General features: G+C 50.7%; 1 protein-coding gene across 4 annotated transcripts in view; it reads left to right on the forward strand.

The window, feature by feature from the left end:
- Positions 1-11868, forward strand: part of Mbp (myelin basic protein) — a 112268-nt gene extending 100400 nt beyond the window's left edge. For 2 of the 4 annotated variants that reach the window (XM_042264067.2, XM_015992703.3), the window contains 4 exons: positions 1879-1914; positions 2316-2348; positions 5807-5929; positions 10342-11868. In XM_042264067.2, coding sequence (XP_042120001.1) covers positions 1879-1914; positions 2316-2348; positions 5807-5929; positions 10342-10386 — 237 coding nt within the window. In that variant the 3' untranslated portion in view covers positions 10387-11868. The remainder of the gene's footprint in view (positions 1-1878; positions 1915-2315; positions 2349-5806; positions 5930-10341) is intronic. The other 2 variants (XM_076555627.1, XM_006973886.4) reach the window with 1 other exon arrangement.
- Positions 11869-16187: the final 4319 nt, after the last annotated feature.

Consider the following 16187-nt stretch of genomic DNA (forward strand, 5'->3'; position numbering starts at 1 on the left):
TCACAAGGACTCCAAGTCCCAAAGGGCACTCTTGGCTGCATCTGCCATGTAACAAACAATGTATTCCAATACGAACTCAATTTTCCTGAAACCAGACAGCTAGTTGATGCTTAAGTAAAAAATATAGGCTTTGTAACCCTAAGAAGGGTTAAGGATGGGAATAGGCATTGCCCAGAAGGATTGAAGGGTGAGCAGAGAAAGGCAGGGTGTTTTAGGCCAGCTCTGTGTGGCATTGTAAAATAGGACACAAGACGTTTATCTATACACATAGGATGCACACCGCATAGGGTGAACCCTCCGGTATCCAGCTGATAACAATAATGCTCCAGTATTTATCAGTTATAACAAATCGCATTAATGCTGGTGCTAAATAACAGACACTAAGTAGATGGGTGGGGTGCCCTGTGGGTGTAGGGGAAACATGTGATTTCATTAGAATGTCTGTGTAAATATAAACTTGTCCACAAAACAAGTGTCTTAGTTACTTTTCAATCATTGTGATAAGATACCATGGGCAAGGCAACTTACGGAAGAAAGAATTTATTTTGGACCTACAGGTCAGAGGGTGAGTCAATGACCATCAGGGCAGGGAGCATGACAGCAGGCAGGCAGGAATGGCAGTGGGACAGTGGCTGAGGGATCACATCTTGAGACACAACCATGAGGCAGAGAGGTGGGGAGGAGGAGATAGATGATGATAGATGATAGATAGATACATAGATAGATAGATAGATAGATAGATAGATAGATAGATAGATAGATAGATAGATAGATAGGTAGATGATTGGTAAATAGATAATAGATTGATTGATAGATCATAGATAGATTGATAGATGATTGATAGATAGTTAATAGATGGTTGATGGATGGATAGATAGATAGATAGATAGATAGATAGATAGATAGATAGATAGATAGATAGACAGATGATAGAATGATAAGTGGGAATGGCCCACCCCAGTGACACACTTCTTCCAAGAAGGCCACATCTCCTAATCCTTCCCAAACAGTTCCAACAACTGGGGGCCTAGCATTCACATAGAAGAACCTATGGGGGGATCACTCTCGTTCAAACCACCACAGTAACGTTTATGAGAAACTAATGATGAGGGGCTGGACAGATGGCTCAGTAATCAACAGAGCATGTTACCCGCCTGAGTTGTATTTCTCACTGCGGTGATAAAACACCATGGCCCAAGGCAACTTGAGGAAGAAAGGGTTTATTTCACTCACACTTCTACATCACCGCCATCATGGGAGGAAGTCAGAAAAGGAACGTGGAGGCAGGAGCTGAAGCAGACGCCATGAAAGAACGCTTCTTGCTGGCTTGCTCTGCCTGCTTTCTTATGGACCCCAGGACCACCTCCACCGGGGATGGCACCAACCACAATTACCTGGACCTTCTCACATCAGTCATTAATTAAGAAAATCACTACAGATTTGCTTACAGGCAAATTTTCTTTTACAGAGGAATTTTCTCAATTGAAGACTCCCTTTCCCCAAATGACTCTATCTTGTGTCAAGTTGACATAAAAGTAGCCAGCACACTGCTCTTGCAAAGGATCTAAGTTCAATCCCTATCATCCATGTTGGGTGGCTCATAACTGCCTATAACTCCAGCCCCGATACCATCTCTGGCCTCCATGGGCACCTGCACTCACATGGACAAACCCACACACGTAAAACAGACACATTAAAATGAGGCATCAGGTTGAAGGGAAGTATCAGTGAGTGCAGCATGTCCATCCCCAGAAAGGGCATACTATAGAGGCCTGTGTTAGTGTCTGGTACCTAATAGACTGGACCCATGTCTGTAGACATAAACTGGTGGGACGCTCTGAGAGAGAGTGGGACTGCCCACACTTCTCTGTCTTCCAGGTGACACCCCGCACACCACCTCCATCCCAAGGAAAGGTAAGACCATAGACGTTTTGATCATTGTCAATCAATTGATATGATTACCCTGAAATCCAAACTGTGTTCCGAATGGAACTGGGCTCAGGGCTCTCTGAATCAGTCCACCACAATCTTGCTCCCAGAGGTTCCCAGTGAGACACAGTTGTGGCGGGTCTCCGGCTGTGTTAACAAGATCAGTGCATCCCTGCACTGGTCCCCTGAGCCAGAAGTCACACCCTGGCTTTGGAACTGCAGATGGCCCTGCCAACTCCTGGATCTCGTGTATTTGAGGGAACCTGCTCCCGCTGCGGGAGGCATGCCATTTTGGTTGCTCCTGTTGGTTTCAGGACTTGGCCCGGGGTGATCATCTCCACATCGCCACTGTTTCTTTCGTCACTGTTTCTTTCTCTTCCTCACAGGGGAGAGGCCTGTCCCTCAGCAGATTTAGCTGGGTAGGTGATGCCCGAATTTCCTCTGCTTCCTCCCTGTCTGCAGCCTGCACAATCCACTGACTTCTAAGTTCTTTCTGTTGCTTAACACTCGCCTTTTCTTTCCTGCCCAGCCCAGCTTGCCAACCACAGTTGACAGGCTGTTTTCTGTTTCAGGGCAGGGACGAAACCCTTCCGTGTGGATGGCTGCCAGGCTGAGCCCCAGGCACTGGCAAGCCCTGTACCTCCTCCCCACAAGGGTTCTGAGTGCCTTCCCAGGGAAGAGCCACATCACACTGGAGAAAATCCCTAATTCCTCTCCAGTGCCTGTGATGGGAAAATTGAGTCCCCACAGACCAAGTACAGAACGACTCTGGCCACCCCTTAAAACAATACTACTGATCTAAAGGAAGAGATGCTGAACCCTGTTGTTTTATCTCTAGCACCCGCCTGCCCTTCAGTCCAGGGGATTTGGTGTTTTGTTTGTGTGTTAGTAGTGCTAACACTGAGGTAATAAACCACCAAGAAAGATTCCTTTGGGGGCTCTAGATTTTTTTAGACACAAGAGCAAAGTTTCAATGAAGGCTTTAATTGGTTGAATGGCTTGGCTTCTAAATATTAGCGACTCCTGATGTCTATGCCAATTTAAAATGCTTACTGATAAATCCTAACCAAATATATTGACCCCAGCTGCTAGCAGATACTAGATATGGCTCTTTTTCCTTGTAAATAGCTGTCATTTTCAGAGCTATATAGATGCATAAACACCAGCCTGTTAGCTAGAGGGGGAGGGGGCAGTGAGAAGTTGTTTCTCAGTGAATAGTGTGTGCAGAGGCCATCTGTGGCAGCCAATCAACACACGAGAGAATGAGTGAAGGGGGGAGGAGGAGGAGAGAGACAGAGAAAGGAGAGAGAGGGGGAGAGAAGAAAGAGGGATGGATAGAAACAGCAGTAGGAAGAAGACAGACAGCCGAGCAAGCACAGAGCACACACCTGTAATGCCAGTACTCAATAGGCGGAGTCAGGAGGATTGCCAAGAGATCAAAGCGAGCCTATGTAGGGGGGACCACAGAGTTGCGCTGTCTCAAAAAACAAAGATAAAGCAAGAAGAGGGGGATGTACAAGAGGAAGGATTGCTCGAAAGACAGCAGATTCCATGGAGCTCCTGCCACATTCCAGCACTTTCTCACACTGAACTATGAACCGTTTGCTGCAATGTTTTATGTAAATGCCCATTGGACCTGATTTGTTTCCTCCCATGGCAAATCTTCAGAACTGGTGACAGTAAGGTAGGCGTCTACCTAGACCCCACTCACCGCCCCTTTTTGTCTTTGACTTTCTGAGCCATCAGGAGACAAAATGATATGAAGAATGACTTCTGTTTACCCAGAATTCTTACTCTAGCTGCTGCCATACCTGTCTTAATTTTCTAAGTCTGGGTTGTCGCGGCGTACAAAGACCGGATGTGAGGGCGTGGGAAGAGGACACTTCATCCTGGCCCTGGGGGACTCTTTGACCCCCTAGCAAACAGGAGAGGCCTTGGCAAGTATCTCTGCCATCTCTAGCTTTGGTCTCTCAATGTCCCCTTGGGTCTGTCTTCATCCAAAGTTCTTCCAGGTTTTCATTGTCTGTCTTCAGGATGGCCTTCTTGTCTGGTGTTTCAGAAACTCCCTCTTGTTCTCTCATATCCCTGTTGTATGTATCCTGACAATGTCGAGGCTTTCCAAGACAAAAGTGACTGGGAAGTTCTGCATTATTAGTCTGGGAGTTCAGCCGAATTCAGGTCGCAGAAACTCTTGGTTTGGAGAAAAGCCATACTCTGGGAGAAAGGGACCCAGCATTCACCCAGAGAAGCCTGTGTTCCTGCCACTTGGCTGCCTGTGTGTTCGGTGCCACACTCCTGACAGCCACAACCCCTCCATGTGGTGTGCAGGAACCCATGTGTCCAAGATGCTTCCAGGATACATGAGTGTCTCTGGCTGGCCCCAAGTATCCACTAAGACCCTTCCCTTACCTCATTGGACAGACCCCTGGCAGCTAGGGGACCGCTATCTGTCCCAAATACAGACTAAAGAGAGGGAAATTATATAAGTAGCTGGAATAGGAGAGGCTAGGTCACATGGCCTGGGTCTTAGCTTCCATCCTGCCTCAAGCCAGCCTCCCTGGAAGAGCCTGGGATCTTCTTGATCCCGTCCACAGCATGTCTAAGATGGCGGGTAGCTGGATTGCATCTCAAGATCCTTCTTGCCTAAAGTACTTCTGTGAGTCAGCGAGGCTAGTATGCTGAGGCTGTGGGCTGCTTCTGATGCTGGAGCTGTTAGCAGTCAGCAGGTTGGCGACACCTGGTTTCCTGTTTCCTCTTGTCAAAACCCAATGCAAAGCCTTGAATTCTGCTTCAAGGGCAGAATTCTGTGAGGCAGGGGGAGTCTTTCTGGTCAACCTCCAGGACCTCACACTGGGGCTGGGTGAAGACCTTACCCAGAATGCTGGTGTCACCGCTCAAACCGACCTCAGGCACCCTTCTGTGTGCATAGGCCAGTGCTGGGACCCAGAGGAACTTTACCCCAGTCCTCACTGTCCATTGCTGCATCCCACAGGGGGTGGCCATCCCAACAGTGTGAGGGGGCTGTGGACCAATGGAGGCAGGAAGGGGTGCCTGTCCTCCTCAGTGGCCAGTTCCAGAAGGATACAAGTGCAAAGGTGGGCACTTGGGACTCTGCCCATCCTGTGAATGAAAGAGCAGTACTAACCTCACCATGCAGGAAACTGAGGCTCCCACACCTGCCCAAGGTCAGCCACCTAGAAAGTGGGAGGAGCTGCTACCAGGTGCCCCTTGCTTCCTGCACTGTGCCAGCAGCCCGTGGTACCAAATAGGAGCCTGAATTTAGGTCTCACCAAGGCCACCATAGAGAGGCTGCCCTGGACCAGAGACTGGGAAACCAGCCTTTTACTGTAGGAAAGGGAAATCTCACAGAGTCCAGAGATGATTCCTCCCAGGCCACAGAGGCGGCAGAGCACGGGTGAGCAGAATCCGAGCTGTGTGAGACCAGCAGACACGAACTTGAGGGCCAGGTACAGGGTGACCCTCCTCGCCCCTGGACTCCAGCACCTTTGGGGGCCTCCTGGCGATGTGATTCTTCCTCTGATGAGGGCGGAGGCCCTTGATGGGAATTTGAGAGAGATGCTTGTCTTTTCCTCACCAAGATGCCCTGGACAGAGCTCCGCAGCTACCTGTAAAGTTGGACATTTGTGCCTCTCTGCCCACACAGCACCACCTGGCCCAGCCCTGAGCCCTCTCTTCTCCAGTGACACCCCCTGATGGACTTGGGGACAGGCACTTCTCCAGCCCCTCCCCATCAGAGCTCCGTGCCGCTCTGGCTCCTGGATGACTCACCGACGCCACCTGGTGGTTCAAGTCCTCCTGGGTTAGGCCCGGTGGTGGCAGGTGTGAGCAGACACTGAGCTCTGGTCTTTTCTTGCAGGGGGCCGAGGGGCAGAAGCCAGGATTTGGCTATGGAGGCAGAGCTTCTGACTATAAATCGGCTCACAAGGGATTCAAGGGGGCCTACGACGCCCAGGGCACGCTTTCCAAAATCTTTAAGCTGGTAATGTAACATTTCTACCAATGGGGAAACACCTGGGCACCTCTGTGGGAAATGGGGGCCTGGAACCACGCTCCGGGTTCACTGTGCCCCACTCCCCCAGGCGAAACCATAACCCCAGAGTGGTGCCAGGGGCCAGGAACAGTATCACTGAAAGACAAATTCCAGAATCCCCCAACTAAGCTTAGCCAAAGGCTCAGTCACCTCCTCCACACCCACATCTTGCCCTCCCTTGTTCTTAGCTAACACAGCTCTGCCTTCTCGGTTTCCTCGGAATTAATGTGGAGCCAAGAGCCTTGTGCAAAGCACAGGCATCTATCTCCTGGGCCTCACTGGGAGCCCATACTCTGCCTCTTCTCTCCCTAGAGGTGGAAGTCGGGTGCGACACTGACCTGGGTCCCCAGCCGAGGACCTAGGTGGGAATGAGTAGCACCTGTATGTGGAAATGGCTGATAGGAGCCCACTTAGGACGGCTCACTAGAATCACTCAAGGGGCCCCAGGAAGACCCAGGAAAGGGCCCGCTATGAGCTGCATAGGGTACCAGAATCATACAGCCCAGTGATAGATGCCCAGGCCACTGTTAGTCTGTGGCCTCAACTCCTGACTTCTCTGAGACATGATTTCCTTATCCATTGTCTAGGGGGTGATGTGCCCACTTACCTCATATCTGCTGAGGTGCTGGTGAGGGCCCTGGCAGGAGTGTGGTTCCACCGCAGGCCAAGCAGTAGCTATTATATAACACAGTGCTGGCCTGGCCCAGAAAATCTCACAGTGTGACTCTAAAATGGTCACCTGGAAGTGAAGATTGGAGCTCAGAGGTGTCCTGTGTCCTCCCCAGGGAACCCCAAGGATGAGGTCTATCCTGGAGGATGTGGGTGCCCAGGCCAGGCTTTGACTCTGAACCAAGTCCCAAGTTTCCCCTAATGAAAGCTACTCTCTCAACAATTCTATGGCACTCTGAATCCCCAGTGGTCAAGGTGACCACTGTCAGGACAGCCAGGATACTCTGGGCCAGGGCTGCCTTCCTAGAAGGAGGAAGCCTAGAGACCTGGCAGGCAGGGCCAAGACCTCTCAAATCTGAGAAGCCAATCCAGGTGCCCTGGAGCTCGGCGGTTCAAGGGAAGACATTCTGTAGAGGAAAGAGGCTGAGATGCTTTGGGAAGCATGTATGGGGTGTTGTACCTCTAGAGTAGGGATGTGAGACGTGGCTAAGTTACAAAAGAAGAGCCAGCATACATGTAGGAGAAGCACTAAAGGCAGAGGAAGGTGTGGAGACGGCTTCAGAGGGTTCTGGGAGAAGGAGGCGACCCACTGGGCTGCCTTTGACATGCTGGCCCAGCAGGAAAGAGGGAGCCCCTAGAAGGGGATCCTTGAGTCTGATGCTCATTGAGGGTATTCCAGGGACCGGATGGCAGCTGAGGCCTGCATTCGGGTGTCAGGGTTACGGTTGCGTGCCTCAGCAGAGGTAAGGAAAGTGGAACCTGGGTTACAGAGTCTCTGGGCTGGCTGACACAGGAGAAACTGGGGTTTATAAAGGTCCAGGGGTCTGGTGGCATGGCTGAGTCCCCAGTTATGAGTCTATATCACAGGGCCTCTGGGCTGGAGACAAGCAGGGTGTCTTTCCTAGCAGCTGTTGGAGGTGGCTTCCCATGCTAGCAAGGCTCTGAGGCACGTGCTATCCCTGAGTCCAGGGCTCCTGACAGTCCCGGCACTAAGAGCCACTGTCTAAGAAGTCCCCTTGCCTCTCAGAATGGCATCCACAGCTACCATTCTCTCTCAGTCTGTCTGAGTGAGGAGACCTGTCTCTGAGCTCTGACGTCACAGGGGCAGATAGCGAACATACTCAGTCATTCTCTGCTATCCACAGCTGGTTTCTTTTCTGATGCCAAGATGAACAACAGGGAACCCAGAGGCCTGTGAACCAGAGTCCCCACTGCAGGTGTAAACCTCAAGGTGCCACCTACCATGGTGCCACCATACCCAGCTTCTTTCTTGGGTGAAACATTAATATTCCTGTAGAACAGTATCCAGGCAGAAGTGACTGGTGGTTCAAGGAACAGAGCAGGAGTCTGTGCTGAGTCCCAGCCTGCAGCACCCACACAGCTGGATGGCAGCATCCCCACAGCTGGACTGCAGCATCCCCACAGCTGGACTGCAGCATCCACACAGCTGGACTGCAGCATCCACACAGCTGGACTGCAGCATCCACACCAGCTGGACTGCAGCATCCACACCAGCTGGACTGCAGCATCCACACCAGCTGGACTGCAGTATCCACACAGCTGGACTGCAGCATCCACACAGCTGGACTGCAGCATCCACACAGCTGGACTGCAGCATCCACACCAGCTGGGCTGCAGCATCCACACCAGCTGGGCTGCAGCATCCACACCAGCTGTGCCGTCCCCACAGACTGGCCTTGGGTGGTGAGTTGGGGATGCCCTCCTACATTCTCCTTCCACCTCTTGTGCTTTGTGACTGAGGAGGTCGTGTATTTGGGGGAATGGATTCTCATACTTTAGATTCTAGTGTCTTTGTCTCTGATAAGAATGGGGACACGACCCCCATTCTCGGACCATCTGTCAACTCACAGCTGACGATGGGGTATGTAAAGGTTCTGATTTAGGGTGTATTTTTCCTAAAAGAACTACCACATCAAGGTTTCACAATTTGTGACTGCTTGGGTCTGTAACACACGCTCATTGAGGTAATTCCCAAGCTGTTCAGTGCATGTATTTACTGGTAGGATGTGTCCATGGTCAGCCCACACAGAGGGCAGGCACAGGCTTCTGAGTCTTCATCAAGCAGGTGCATGATTATCTGAGCCCATACACTCCAAGGCCTATGGACTAGGCATTGTAATGCTGCTCAATGAGACCCATGTGCCTGAGGAGTTAGTCAGGAAGAAAGCATCACACCTGTGATGTGAGCAGAACGCAAGTGACACCCACTTTCTGTGCCAGGCTAAGTGCAGGCATTTCCCAGTCCCCAGAGCAGATCCTAGTAAGAAAATATATTCTATACCAAGCGGGCCTTCTTGACCCACTGCCTGGGTTCTGAAGGTTAAAAAGAGGGTACAGGAAGGGATTTTCTCCAGTGACCTCTGAACTCAGCCAGAAGGTCACCTGCGCCGGATGACCTCTAAGCTAACCTGGACTAAGTTTCCCTAGGCTTCCTGCTCCAGATGCTAGCAGCTGTCTCAGCAACCACACTCCCCATGGGAAGCACAGATTCATCCTCTACGTAACTAGTCACCTCACCCTGGGTTCCAGGAGCATTAGACACATGGAGTGTGGCAGAACCGACCTGGTGTAGGAGGGTTGGCCTGCTCAGTGGCTCCACTCAGGAAACCTGACCCTGCTCTGACATGAGATGCATGGCCATGGGTGATTCCAAAAAGACAGGGCTCGTGAAGTGGGACTGTCTCCACGGCTCCACTCAGGCGTGCCTGCCGCTTGTGTGCTGGCGGCATGAGTGTGTGATACTCGCATCTCTTAAATGGGTTCGACAGCTTCCCTAGGCTTCTCTCTGTAAACAGCTTTGTAGATGGCTTTAAATATCTACATATATCAAGGAAGCTTGATGATTTCCAGTGCATGTAGTTGTAATGAAGACGTATTACTCAGACAGCTCGTGGTGGGCTGACAGGCTGGTGAGTGGGGCTGGACGCGGGCTCAGAGGCTTCCCTGGCTCTTAACATCACTGCTGCCACTGCTTCTTGCTTGTCAGCCGGCCCTGGGGGAGGGGCTCAGATTTGCCAGTTTGGTGTGGCAGCTAGCACCTGGCTGGAGAGAACTGTGGGTCACCCTGTCTTTGGGACCCAAGTCTTATTTCCAGGTGCGTAAAGGGAGCCTTTGCCTCTTGGAGTGTTCCCGTGAGGATGCCGGGTCTCACGGGGACAAAGGTACCCATGCTTTCAGCAGACAATGTCTCCAGGCACAAGTCCAAGCCAACCTTTACCCGGTGAGCACGGATGAGTCAATTACGGGGCCTAAAGCCCACCAAAGACAGGTCAAGAGGTACAAGAGACAAAGAAAAAAAAAAAAGCCAAACAGAACATGGAGGCAAAGGTACCCCCACCTTGCTGGCTCTAGCCCTCACTCCTCACTCCCAGGCTGGCCTTGGGCAAACGACTCTTCCTCTCTGATCTTTTGGCTCAAATGCAAAAGAAGCCTGTACTCAGGGGTCGGCTCCAAGTCCAAGAAGGAAATCAGGTGGAGGTGCCTCTGGTGGAGGCAGGTGCTGAGCAGACTGAGTTTCAAAAAAGAAGTCAGAACGACTCCCAGATACATCATCAGAGGCCTGGCCGGACGGCTTGTGACTGGACAGTCACAGAACCAGCACTGTGGAGGGGAAGCGACATCCCACAGGCCACACGGGCGCCAGCCTAACTCCTGTCTTTTCCTTTTCCCAGGGAGGAAGAGACAGCCGTTCCGGATCTCCCATGGCGAGACGCTGAAAGTCCTGCCTGCTCTGCCTTCCCGAATCCTTCCCTCGGCTTCTTAATATAACTGCCCCAAACTTTTAATTCTACCTGAACCAATTAGCTAGTTAGAGCAGACCCGCTCCTAATCCCGCGGAGCCACGCACGTGGTGGGGCCAGGCCCGCGGCACCCCGGCTGGTTAAAACCGTCCCTTTTCGTTTGAAGATTGAGTTTCCTCGGGGTCTTCTCGGCCCTGCCTTGTTCCCCGTGTACCTTGGTCGACTCCGGAGGTCCAAGTGCACGGAAACCCTCCCAAGCTCACCCCCTACTCCATCCTCAGACTTTCTTTTCACGGTGAGGCGCACCCCTCCAGCTTCCGTGGGCACTGCGGATAGACAGGCACACCGCCAAGGAGCCAGAGAGCGTGGCACAGGGGACTGTGTGGTCCAGGCTTCCTTTCTTTTCTTCCCCCTAAAGAGCTTTGTTTTTCCTAACAGGATCAGACAGTCATGGAGTGGCTTATACACGGGGGGCTTGTGGTATGTGAGCGCAGGCTGGGCAGCTGTGAGAGTCCAGAGTGGGGTGACCCTGGGGACGCTTCCAGGCCAGCAGTTCCCTGCACCCCACCAGCTGATTTCGAGCGTGGCAGAGGGAAGGAAAGGGGCGAGCGGGCTGGGCAATGGCCCCAACAGGAAATGGGGACTTAGGGGAACACGCTGGAGATGTCATGTGTGGCCACCAAATGTCACCATCTCTCCTCGGTGGCTCCTCAGAGCAGGTGCTTCTAAGAACCCCATTTCCTCTCAGAGCCCAGGGAGAGTCCAAGGATATGGCGCATCTCAAAGTGGGAATGCAGGAGTTCTCTGGTGGCCTCGCGGTGTCCCTCTGGCCACCACTCACATTGGGATGGCCAGTGGCAGCCCGCCACAGTAGTGCCCATTGGTACACACTAACCTCAGTGAAAAGATAACCTTCCCCTACCTCCTAGAAACGACTCACTCATAGCTGATTTAAGAGTGTGCCTGTCACTGAGTCGCTACCCTGGATTCAGGGCTGGCCTGGGCGACCCTTCAGGGATGAGGAGCTCAGAATCCCACTCTTCTAATGTCCATGGACACCTCTCCATCCCTCTAACCTACTGACTAATGTCTTTTGATTTAGCATGTCTTTTATAGACCTTCCAAAGAGCCCCACACTGGCCCCGTCATCCTTGGAAGGAAGGTGATGGTTGATGTGAACCAACATGCATCTTGTTAATCTGTTCTAATTCTGAGTATAGTGTGGGTTTAAGATAACATCAATTAATACATAGCCTCAATAGCGTGAGGGTAAGAGAAAAGCAGGGAAGAAAATTCCAGAAGTAAACCCTCCAGATCGTTCCCACAGGAGCACTCGCCCTCCGATGTGACTGAACGTCTTTGCTCGTGGCTTCATCCAGACAGCAGACACTGCAGACTGGCTGGACAGGAGCCCCCACTGTTCTTGAATATTGAAATAAAATAATAAACTTGCAACAATCTCTGCATAGATGTCTCATTTTCCATCCTGGCTTGTAGAAGCAAGCCCATGTAGAGCACAACCTCATCACAGGACAGAGTATTGTCCTTCGGTCAGGAGCGTAGAGTTGCCTCACACTGACCTTTGGGGAACACCTCAAGGGCCATGTTGAGGAGGCCATGCATTAATAAGCCAAGTGGATGGAGTAGAGGTGACATGGGACAGTAATCCATGGCACACAGGAAAAGGATTTTCAGTCACTCTGAGGACCATTTCCAAAGCCGTTGTGCTGGAAGAGCAGGTCACACTCATTATCCCTGATAGATACAGCAATAAGTGATTCATCTCTCCCATCCTCCTCTCTTCTCTCCCCCCCTCCTTGTGTGTTTTTTGTGGGTTTTTTTTTCCTTGCAGTTGCTTTTGGTTACAAGAATTTTTTTTTTTTGAAGGATTACCCCAAATCCCATTTCATGATGCTTTTGAGAGAGCTACTGACTTCGTTTCTGAGCTTTCCAAGGCAGGCTATGGAATACCATCACATTTGTGAGCTGTAGGAGGGAAAGTTTGCTCTTAGCATTACAGTCTGTTTCTCTGAGACATGTTGGGCCAGCCTAAGAACTCAAGTAGGGAGAACTTGGAGATGATGAATGTACCATTCAGAGTTCAGGCCCCTGGGCTCTGAAAGCCGGAGTCTGCTGACTTGAAATGTCTAGGTTGGGCATAGGGGCTCATGTCTATAATCCTGGCACTTGGAAGGTGGAGGTAGGAGGACTGAATGAGTTTGAGGCCAGCCAAGGTTACATAGTGAGTTCTAAACTAGAATAAGATGCTCTTCAAAAACCCAAACATCAGAGGCTGGAAGTTGGTCAGTGGTTAAGAGCACTTGCTGATCTTTCAGGGGATCTAGCTTTGGTTTCTAGCAACCACGTGGAGGTTCACCATAGTCTGTGATTTCAGTGTCAGGGAATCTGATACCCTCTCTGTCCTCCACAGGCAACAGACATATACAAGGTGCACACACATACATACATGCAGGCAAGTGTTCATACACATTGAAGCGTGAAACTAATTAGTCTTATCAATAAAATCCAGGAGTCAGATATTGGGGGTAATAACCTGAAAGATCAGAGAAGCAGCCACTAGAGACTTCCTACCTCTCCAGATCCTCCAACGGAAAGGGTTGAGATCCTGCCTCAGCCCCACCTTACCACTTCCTGTCCCTCTCTCTACAGTCCTCCAAACCTCTATGGCTAACTAGTGGCTAGCTCTGCCCTCTGACTACAAGCAAGCTTTATTTGTCAAAACACAAACAGAATATCACACAACAACGCATAAAAAAAATTTTAATCTTAAAAAGCAGAAGAAAATAAAAGGCTGATGTCCACTCACTTCCTTGTCCATTTACACAACAAAATATTCCCCAATAAGGGAATTGGAAACATGGAGACGTTTACACTATTTACATTAGTGCTGCCGCCACAGCCGCGGGGGTTCATGGGTGCAGCCGCCTGGCTGTGTTCACCCGCCACCTCTGCTCTTCAAATCTCTCCACCACCTCCCCTGCCATGATCCCTGAACTTCGGGAGGAAGGGATGTGATACTGATCTCCCATTTACGGCTGGGCATTCTGCAACCTCTTAACCTGCACCTTGGCCAGTTGTGGGCCTCGGTAGTAATCACCCTGTGCTGGTTGGGTTTTGTCAACTCGGCACACACCTAGACACACCTGGGAAAAAAGAATCTTGAGCAAATATCTCCCTAAGACAGACCTGGAGGAAAGTCTGTAGGATGCTCTTTTGATTAACGATTGACATGGGAGAGCCCATCGTACTGTGGGCAGGTGGTCCTTGATGGTATAAGACAGGCTGAGCAAGCCATGGGGAGCAAGCCAGTAAGCAATGCTTCTCCTTGGCTTCTGTTCCAGCGCCTGCCTCCAGGTTCCTGCCCTGGCTTCCCTCAGTGAGGGACTTACAGGTTCTAAGGTTTCTTCCCCAAGCTGCTTTTTGTCATAGTGTTTTATCATAACAAGAGAAACCACACCGAGACGCTATCTACTGCCAATGGAAACTTCTCTGATGAGGGTTGAGGGATGCATTAATATATGGGTCTAAACATAAGACCTGTGCAAACTCAAGCCAGCCAGACAACTCCCAGCATGGAGAAAGAAAGTGGGCGGGAAGTTCCATCCCTAGTCTAGGAGTTTTTAGCAACGGATTGCTGCTAGGACAGGGAGAGTCAGTTTTCTTTAAGAGTATTTGTTGGCTGTGCTCCAGTGAGAGGCCACACATCCAAGAATATGGGAAAAGCACACATTGGACTGGGTTAAAGAAGACACAAAGTTGGATGGGTAGATTTCAAGGAGGGGGTGGGAAAATGGAAGGGGGGTGAATACGGTCAAAATACATTGTTTGAAATTCTCAAACAACAAATAAAACTGTGCTGCTTTAGTTGGCAAGACCGTTTTAATGTTACATGTGTAGGCAGCATATTAAGTGTTGACCCAAAAGCACACCATGGCATGTTTACCAGAGCAGGGCCTCATTGAAGTCAGTATTTTAAAATAAAACACAGCAAAGCAGAACTCACACCATGGATTGTGTTCTCACACTTCCCCTGTTACAGGTAAGTTATTGCCAGGCTGAGCTCCACAAGAGGGGCCAATGAAACCTGTAGCTAGAGTTTTCCTGCCTTGCCCACAGTCAGGACAAATCTCTGTCACCCGCCAGTCCCACAGCCGCTCAGACCCAATCAAGTAAACACAGAGACTCATATTGCTTCAAACTGTATGGCTGTGGCAGGCTTCTTGCTAACTATTCTTATAACTTAAATTAATCCATTTCTATAAATCTATACCCTGCCACGTGGCTCGTGGCTTTTACCGGTACTTTACATCTCCCTTGTCCTGGCAGCGGCTCCAGGCAGTGAGTCCTTCTGTCTTCCTGTTCTTTTATTTTTCCTCTCTGTTAGTCCCACCTATATTTCCTGCCTAGCCACAGCCAATCAGGTTTTATTTATTGACCAATCAGAGCAACTTGACATACAGACCATCCCACAGCACAGCCAAGTGCAGATCATCTCAGACACCTGCACTCAGGCCCGTGGTCCTAATCATCCTCTATGCGGACCTGCTGGGTAAAGCCATGAGGAACCCAAGAACGGGCTCCCACAGGACATACAGAACATCCCACAGCAGGAACCCATGTCACAGACACAGAAGCTCCTTTGCACATCACCGCTGGTTCTGAAGACAGTGGTTGGTGTCACGGGGGCCATGGAGTTGAACTTGTAGAACCCAGTGCATCTGCACGTAGTACTGCATCCCGTGGGTGCACAGCCACCGTCCACCCAGTGCAGACCGAGAGGGTGGAGCTTCCCGTGCCTTGGGGACAGCATACGACACCTCAGGAGTGGGCTGCAGAGCCCTGAGCTTGGAGGCTCCAGCCCAGAGGAAATGGCTCAAGGCAGAGGGTGGAGGTCAGCAGGCCCAGAGGCCAGGAGGGGACACTGTGACTGACCCCTGCACTGCAGCGACAATGGGCCGAGTGCAATGCAGCAGAATTGGGAGACTATGAAGGGACAGAACCGGAGGTCAACGGAGGCAGACTAATACAGTGAATCAAAAGCTGCCTCTTAGCGACTTAACAAGAGAGAGACAGAGACAGACAGAGAGGGGGAGAGGGAGAGAGAGAGAGAGACAGAAAAGAGAGACAGAGAGGGGGAGAGAAAGACAGAGACAGAGAGACAGACGGAGGGAGAGAGAGAGAGCTAAGTAGCACATACATTTTAGGCACGAGTCAGTCTTCTGGAAACGCTATAATGAAGTGCAGACGGAGGCACTGAGACCAAGGGAGGTTACCTCCTCACAGCCCTGGGAGCCGGAAGCCCAAGGCCAAAGAACTGAACTTCTGTCCAGGCCCCTCTCTGTAGTGTACAGCGGAGAGCAATGTCTTGAAATCTCCTCGGGTAAAGATGCCCAGACCTGCTGGACAGGGCCGCTCCCCTCATCCTAAGGACATCCTTTGTCGCTCTATCTCTAAACCTTGCCAGTCAGTGGGATGGCGTCTTTTTGTTCTTTCCATGTGGAAATTACAGGCTAGCAAGGCAGCTTAGTGGGTAAAGTACTTGCTGCCTATCCCGAGGATCTGAGTTCAAATCCTGGGACCCACACGGTGGGAGCAGAGAACTGACTCCTGCAAGCTGTCCTCTGACCTCCACACACAGTGGCACACATTCATGCATGTACACACACACACACACACACACACACACACACACACAAATAAATACATATAAATAAATAAATAAATAAATAAATAAATAAATAAATAAATAAAAAACA

This window comes from Peromyscus maniculatus, chromosome 19 (assembly GCF_049852395.1).
Source record: "Peromyscus maniculatus bairdii isolate BWxNUB_F1_BW_parent chromosome 19, HU_Pman_BW_mat_3.1, whole genome shotgun sequence".
Lineage (NCBI taxonomy): Eukaryota > Metazoa > Chordata > Mammalia > Rodentia > Cricetidae > Peromyscus > Peromyscus maniculatus.